At 52.2% G+C, this 7,725-nt stretch overlaps 2 protein-coding genes across 4 annotated transcripts in view; both read right to left on the bottom strand.

Moving 5' to 3' along the window:
- LOC106886773 (transmembrane protein 136-like) overlaps nucleotides 1–3,396 on the bottom strand; it is an 8,709-nt gene extending 5,313 nt beyond the window's left edge. Inside the window, exon 1 of the mRNA XM_014939978.1 lies at nucleotides 3,273–3,396. The gene's annotated coding sequence lies outside the window, so the exon portion shown is untranslated. The remainder of the gene's footprint in view (nucleotides 1–3,272) is intronic.
- A 395-nt stretch (nucleotides 3,397–3,791) lies between these two features.
- Nucleotides 3,792–5,788, bottom strand: LOC106886775 (transmembrane protein 136-like). 3 transcript variants are annotated; one of them, XM_014939980.1, is made up of 3 exons: nucleotides 5,715–5,788; nucleotides 5,005–5,241; nucleotides 3,792–4,359 (listed from the first exon to the last, which is right to left on the bottom strand). In XM_014939980.1, exons 2-3 carry the CDS (start codon nucleotides 5,198–5,200, stop codon nucleotides 3,821–3,823), a joined length of 735 nt encoding a protein of 244 aa, XP_014795466.1. In that variant the 5' UTR covers nucleotides 5,201–5,241; nucleotides 5,715–5,788; the 3' UTR covers nucleotides 3,792–3,820. The 3 variants fall into 3 exon arrangements, with proteins under 3 accessions (XP_014795466.1, XP_014795468.1, XP_014795467.1); XM_014939982.1 differs by having other exon boundaries at nucleotides 5,005–5,201; XM_014939981.1 differs by having other exon boundaries at nucleotides 5,005–5,204; nucleotides 5,715–5,785.
- Nucleotides 5,789–7,725: the final 1,937 nt, after the last annotated feature.

The raw sequence follows: 7,725 nt of genomic DNA, 5'->3' as shown, positions 1-7,725 counted from the left end.
CGCCCGGGAAGAGGAAGCGGCGGCGGCCGAGGGGCACCTGCTGGCGGGGAGGAGGGACGGCAAGGGCCGCGGGGAGGCCCGGAGGGAGGGAGCTGCTCCCCGCACACCCCTTCTCCGGCCTTCCCAAGCCCAGCCGAGATGCTGGGGACCTTCAGGGTCACCACATTCACCCGCTGTCCATCCTCCCTGGCCGGGGGGACACACCACGGTTCATGGCCCGACAGGCGGTCGCTGGCAGAATCCCGTCCCCAGCGGGCACACACCATTCTTAAGTTAACTTCAGCCTGTGGGCACAGAAAATTGGTCCCATGCACCCAACCACCCGCTTCAGCCACCTCGTCCCAGGCCAACCCGCAGCGCCTGGCGGGACCGACTCTTACACAACTTGCACAACTGCCCCAATAAAGCACCATCTTGGAGGCACCGTACCCCACGGGGTTCATCACCCGCAGAGCTGGAGGGTACACAGCTTCATCCTGAACGTACCCTCACACCCAGCGCTGCTGCGGCGGTTACAGAGCCCAGCAGGTTCTTTTCTCTACAAGCATTCGGTGCTAGAACACATCTTTCCTCTCCCCTCCCTCCATCCACCGAGCGGCAAAATCCAGGGCTTAGGCACAGCACCTAAAGTAGCTTATAAAAACGCTCCGCCAACCAACACACTTAACTCCTTTCGTAACACTCAATCGAAACAACCTCTCACACCCAGAAATAGGGTGGCTTTTTTTTTTTTCCCCTTCATCCTGTCAAGTTTTACCTTTTGAAATACAGGTGGTGGGAGTGGCTTGTCCTGCTTCTTACCACCTGTAATGAGCCTGTTTTCAACTGGATATCCATCTTACCTTTCCAGCTCGGGCCAGACACAGGTCCCTATTGCTACAAGATGCCCATTTTTCAGCCCTATCAGTGCAACCTCCTCACTAGCACTAATACCACATTTGCTCCTCTGACAAACCTTAGGTCCCACCTCGCTTTCCTCCACCTTTGCTGGGCCAGGTATAGCCTCAATAACAACTGAGATGGAGCCGTCCTCACATTGAGCTTAGGACACAGAGCAGCATCGACAGACACCAAACTCTGGGGCTAATGTTGACTCACAGCACAGAAACTGTGCTGGAAGAACAACAGAGATGGCCACAGAAGTGTCCTCTCAAAGTCCAAGGCAAGGACCATTCTGCCTGAGGTGGAATATAGAGAAGGAGTTCTGAGGGTTTTTTTGTTCTAGGTCATACAACACGCAAAATTTGCATTGGGGGAGATGCAAGGTGGCAGGTTAAATTGTCTCCCAGTGGATTGTACCAGAACTTGGGTGCAGCTTATACACTAATTTTCTGGTTCGCTTTGTGCAGAGTCAGCCATTTAAAAGGGCAGGCTGAGCTGCACCCGCTCGGTTTGCCTGCAGACAAACAGCATTCAGCAGAACAGCCCAGGACAGGAGCCTCTGCTAACACTTATTTGCACCCATTTTAGTCTAGCTACACCCTCCCTCAGCATGATCTTTCTTTTTGTCTTATTTCTGTCTCTATTCTAAGGAGAGCTTACAACAGGGATGGGCCACAGCTCGCCAATGCTGGGAAACCTCTCCAGAAATAAACTGGAAATACACGAGAACTGGAAACACAGCAGAGTCCAGCAGCCTGCCTTGGGGAGAGGCCAAGGCTGATGCTCACTTTTTGTGACCGTAAAAGCCCTCAAGGACATTTGACAGCTGAAAAATCAGGCACATGTATTAAAAAATTACATTCTTTGAGATGTTAACAAATAAGAAACCCAGTGGGCTGCAGAGGAAAAAAGGCAGCCTGGGATGTAGGCCACAAATTTAACAGTTGCCCTGTGACCTTGAGTCCATCAAAACCTGTTTAATGGCCCATTCTTAACTTCCCTGTGACACTGACCATGACTCACTGGCAAGGCAGGTTATGGGGACATTAATCACAAAGGTGAGTTTCAGCTGATCTTCACCTATGCTTCACCCCCTAAGCTTAAGCTCCAGAGCACATGGCTCAGTCTCTGCTTGTTTCCACCAACCCACTCCTTCCTAAACTACACAAAGGGCATGAGCCAGAGCTTTGCCATGACTCCTAGCCTTAGCATGCTTAGGCTACCCTCAAGCCTGTTTTCTGCAACATTAACATCAATTGCCTCCTTCAGACCCAGAACAAAAGAACATTACAGCAATGGTTTCTTTTTTTTAAAAGAGAACATCACTTTATTAGAAGTCTCATCGCTCAGAGGAGTTCCCAGAAGAGCACAGTGACTCTGGCAAGAGTTCTCATCTCGCGAGGCCAGGCAAGGCATGAGGAGAGCAAGGCTCCTGTTTTCCTAACCATATTAGCCTGCTCACTTGCCTGGACTCACAGCTGCGATGCATTCAGAGGGCATGTGAGAAATGAGGTTATTTCAGGTCATTCTTTAATCTCTCCAGACACCTTATTCCAAGCCCCAGCCAAGGCAGATATCTACCCTGAGCAGTGCTGGAGTTTGAGAGATAAGAGGCATGGAGGAGGCAGTGAGGCTGCATCCCCATGGCAGTCACGTTCCCACTGCTCCCCTCCATCTGTGGCAGGGGGGACACCTCACTTCAAGAGTTTCAGGGGCTCTTTAGCTCCACGAAGAAGCTCTCCTAAACACACTCTTTGAAAGCAGGAAGGAAAGGCAACCAGCCTCACTAAGCCTGAGGGCAACACAAGCCCATTTGTTTCCCCAACTGTGCGCGAGGCTTTCATAGGAGACTGAATCTGAACTGCAGCCTTAAATAGAGGGAAATTCACATTAAAACCCCAGGGGAAATGTCAGAACTCAGTTCTGAGAGGTAAAGAACACAAGACAATTGGTCCATACTCTGAGACCTGCTGGTATGGAGCAGATGTTACACCAAGATCTGCCTAAACATCACTGTCATCCCTGAAAACGTAGTCACTTATTAGACTTGTTAGCCATGCGTTCAGCTTAAGTGGCTGGTGAATAAGCCAATGCCAGAACAGAAAGAGCATCCAGAGAAGGCTCTTCTCTGTCATCTCTCACCCACAAAATGTGTGGTTTGCCATTTTGGGTTGTGTGGTTGTGGTTTTTTTTTTAAAGCAATCCAAGGCTAGGTGAACACCTGCTTGTGGACTTTATTGGCACAAGTCTAATTCTTGACTCTTGTTTGCAAGGGCCTGAGTCAATCCCAGGAAAGTCACACTGCTCTAAGATCGGTATCTGCTCGAACGCAAGTATTTAAAAAGAAAGAAATGTATCATTAAAAACAATGAGGTAAAACAACGCCTCACCTCAAGTACCATCACTTCACACACTCAAAGGACAACTCCACTATACCCCTGCAAGCACTTGAATCTTGTTCAGGGGCTTTCATCCAAGTACTTAGTCAAGTGTGTTGTCCAACTCCAGGGTTAAGGAGAGCAAGGCTCAGTTAAGCTTTGCTGGGTCACACCCATACCTCGTCCCACTGGCAAGACGACAGGATTTTTCAGATTTGATTTTCAGGCTCTCCACTGTAAAATAATTCTGCCTCCAGAATCATTACAGAACATACAGACAGTGCAATCACTGCTTGCAGACTGAGTAGATCTGACATTGCCGCCCTCCTGGAGACTTGTACCATTGATGGCAAAGTCAAGGAGTCAGTAGACATGCCAGGTTCCTCAGATTTCCACTCAAACCCCTCTTCTGTCAGCTTTCCTGTGGTCCTAGCACTGATTCATCTCCTCCAGGGGTAGCAGACCAGTGCCAGAAAGTCAATTCCACACCACTTTGAGGAGTTCTTTCCACAGCAATAGGCATCAGTAGCCAGATGCAAGGGATTGTCACCCACAACCCATCAATGAGCTGTCAAGTGCCCATTAGTTTTCACAGGTGCATTGGTACTCCTCAGACTTGTCCAGGAATGATATTTTTTCAACATTTTCCTCCTGACAAAGCGGCAGATTTCAACCATAAACCCCAGAGACACAATGTACATGGCCAGGCCTCCAGCCTTGAGGAGCCAGCTGGGATCGGGGGACGTCACCATCGCATACATGATCACAGCTCCTCCTCCAATTCGCAGCACCAGGAAGAGGAACACAAAGAAGAAATCCACCACCTCTCCCAGAAGAGTGTGGTAGCGCCCCGTTTCTCGCAGAAACCAGCGGGTCTGGAGCAGTGGGTTGGTGATCTCGCTAACAAAGACAACAGCATTGACTTCCGTAGCAGACTTGCCGAGCCCCAGCACCATGATCATGCCACAGATGCTCAGCGTGTGATGGAACAGCATTAGGTCTCCCTCTGTCTGGAAATAGAGGCACCAGCCCAGGTCAAAGATAAAGTAACCCAAGGTGAGGGACAGCACGTGGATCTGAAGAGGTGTGTTTGGTGAACCTGAAATGAAAGATGTACGTAAGCCCGGGGTCTTACTTAAGACATTTTTCTCCAATGTTGAACAATACAGGTTGTGAGCATGCCCCTTTCCTCCTCAGTTTCCAGTCTTATCCCATGGGCCAAGTGCCAGGCTTGGACACTTGGATGTCTGGTTCTGCTCCCCCTTTACCCTTCAGCCTGCCCAGCAGACCCAGGCAGGCCATCCCATCCTGCCACACTCCTCTTCCACTTTCTTTCCACTTTTTCAAAGAGCAGAGATGGAAAGCTTGACCCACATCAGCAGAACTATTGGAAAAGAAACCCCACAGCCAAACGCCAGGAGTTATTACACCCTTAAAAATGTAAACAGCACTTAGTAAATTCTCAACATCCTGCTACACCTAATGCTTGCAATAAATTCAACCTGCCAACCTGACAACTTTCAATATGTATAATTTTGGATAAAACAAACACACAGAAAGAATAAAAAGATTAACAGTAGGAAGTAGTAAGGGCTGGAGAGGAAGCAGGGGAGTTGAAATCCTGCCCCCAACGCACCCATAAGGGAACAGACAGCAAAAGCAACCAGGCCCCCACTCCCCCTGTAACCAGAGGTGCCCACGCTACATGACAAGGACGTGTGTCAGGGTAAGACTCCAAACATACCTGCATGGCTCAGAGGCCAGGGGCCATCCAAGAGAGCGACATAACCCGAGAGGCAGGTGACAACCACCCCGTGCAGCAGGGTGACCAGGCGGCAGTTCCACTCGCAGGAACGGTGCTGGTTCCGGTGGCAGAGGCAGGCGTAGAGGGCCAGCCAGGACACCAGGCTGCAGGTCACCTCCACCACGGTGGACACCATCCTGCTGAACACACAGCGAGGACCTCAGGAGCACAGCAGCCCTGCAGCAAGGGGTCTTCATCCAGACCATCCACCTCAGTAGCCACCCCAGCCCATTCTCCAAAACCCCAGGGGGAAAAAAAACCCCACAACCAAGCTCAAACCACACACACATGAGCAAAACAAACCCAACAACCCCACCAGAACCTGCCCCATACCCTTCCCGTGGGTGTGCTGCTCTCCAGAGACCCTCCCGAGCACCATCTCCCTGCAAACCCCTCCTCGTTTCCAAGGCCCTAGAGCGTTTGGGGGAAAAACAAGATCCCAAAAGGCAAACACACCCCCCACACCCCGAGCCAAAGCGCCTCAGCCCCCCCCACAACCCCGGCCGCTTCTCGCCGTCGGGGGGACGGAGATGGAGAGAACCAGGACAACCCGAGGGGGAAAACCGAGACAACCCGGGGGGAGGAAGGAGCAGGACCCCCCTTCCCCACCTCGAACCCCCCCTTCCCCAGCCCCCCAGCCCGCTCCTTACCCCGGTTACGCCGCTGCCACCGGCCGCTCACCGACTCCGCCGCCCGGCTGCGGGCTCCGGGACTGCCCGGGGAGAGGGAGGCGGTGCCGGAACGCACCCAAAAGCTTTTATCTTCCCCTCCCTCCCCTCCCCGCCCCCGGCCGGGCCGGCTCCTGCGGGGGAGGGTCTTCAAACCTACTCCCCCCCTCTACCCCCGCCCCGGTTCTCCGCGCCCCCGGAGGATGCTCCTCCACCCCCGCAGGCGGAAAGGGCCGGGAGCGGCGGAGCTCCGTGCCCCGGGGCAGGGAGAAGGGGACGCGGGGAGAAGGGGAAACCGGGCAGGAGGGATAAGGCCGGGCGTTTGGAGGGTGTGAGCAGGGCTGGTACCTCCAGCCAGCCTCAGCCCTCCCTCCGGTGGGAGTCCCACAGGGCCCCCAGACTTCAGTTTGGCTCGACATTTTCCTCTCTGATGAAGGAGAAATAAAGTGGGGAATAAAGCTGGAGCAAACAAGAGGGGAGGTGCTTTTATCCTTTTGTTGTTGTTGCCTTCAAAAAGCATCCTGCAGTCCCCTTTCAAGTTTTGTGTCTCGTTTTGGAAGCAGAAGCGGGGAAGTGTCGGGGTGGCTTAGGGTGCCCACCTTTGTGTTGGGGAGGCTGAGGCAGGAGTCGGTGATTTTGGGACTGCTCGGGTCCGGAGGTGGGGAGTGGTGCGGGATGCACGGGGAGGTGTGAGACAGAACACGCAGAACAGGATGAGTGAGGCAGGAGCTGAGCTGGGGCCGAGCACCGGGGCTGGGCAGAGGCAGGGGTGAGTAACTGGGAAAGGGCTGTGCTTCCTCCAAGCCCTGACAGTACCACGTCATTTCTGTTTATTCCATTGCCTTTACAAACTGTCCCAAACCTCCCCCGCCAGCCAAAGAGCTCTCTACTGGGGGTGAAATCAATCACTCAAAGCGTGAGAGGCCTCATCTATGGTCACTTACATCCATTGTGTGTGCTGCGCTCCATAGGATGATTCTGTGTGTTATAAAAGCTCTAGCAACACATTAAAATGCTTCTAGTTGGGCTGCAGATTATATGTTGCTCTTATATTTGAGCTAAAACTTCCATGTTTTCTCACCTTTGCCAGCATTTTGGCCCTGAAGCAAGCCCAGAGAACAGGGGTCCCTCCGCAGCTCGAGCTCTAGCCCCTGCTGGCATCTCTGATGATGAGCCTGAATTTAAGCTCAGCTGCTGAAGGCATTGTATTGGAGTGTTAGGATATACACTAATTACACCAGGGCTGTAAGTCCCAAGGCCGTGAGCTTCAGGAATGATGAGGGCACTTGAGGGGATCATTTGGACACTTAGAAATGCTCCAAGTCTCCCTTCAGGCCAAAGGGAAAACTGGGAAGGGCAAGGAACAGAGCCCTGTTCTCCCAGCTTGCGCTCACTCTTCTCACAGGTGGAAAGCAGAAGAGGAAAGAAAGGGGAAGGAGCAATAAAAGAAATTAAATACCAACAGCAAATTGTTAATTTTCCAGTCCTTCCCACTTGTACCTTGGCACTGCTAAACATCAAGGATGTGTCAGGTACCCCCCTCCTACCGCATCTGCGTGCTCTCGCTTGGAGCTCTGTGGTTGCTCCAGCAGTTCAGTGGAAAAGTCACCCTTGATGTCAGTCACTAATAGGAGTACATCTCCTATATGCACTCTAATATCTGTCAGCAGAGAGGAAAGTCAGGAGTATTTGTCCATTTTATATTCTCAGGCTGCCAGATCTTCTGGCTGAGAAGAACAGGAACTAGAGAGATGACTACCTGCAGACAGACCACAACTTCCAAAGGCACACCGTGTCCTTGAGTTGATTTTGGAGCCGAGTGGGATCTGGCTCATTTCTCCAGAGAGCTTGAGAACGTCCAGACCGTGGATAAAAATGAAAGATGAACGGGGTTGCACCCCTTATACTCACAAGCGACAGGGATGGGACCCACAGAGGTGTTTTGGGGCAGGCACTCAGCTGACAGCTGGCTCTTCACTCCTGGTTCACAGCA

This window comes from Calidris pugnax, unplaced genomic scaffold (assembly GCF_001431845.1).
Source record: "Calidris pugnax isolate Ruff unplaced genomic scaffold, ASM143184v1 scaffold92, whole genome shotgun sequence".
Classification (NCBI taxonomy): Eukaryota; Metazoa; Chordata; class Aves; order Charadriiformes; family Scolopacidae; genus Calidris; species Calidris pugnax.
This window is presented reverse-complemented; position numbering and strand designations above follow the sequence as displayed.

Bases quoted from the DNA above. Each gene is read 5' to 3' on its own strand.
- LOC106886775 (XM_014939980.1), bottom strand. From the start codon at position 5,200: ATGGTGTCCACCGTGGTGGAGGTGACCTGCAGCCTGGTGTCCTGGCTG. The intron at 4,360-5,004 runs GTATGTTTGGAG...CTTTCATTTCAG, and splicing joins CTGGCCTCTGAGCCATGCAG to GTTCACCAAACACACCTCTT.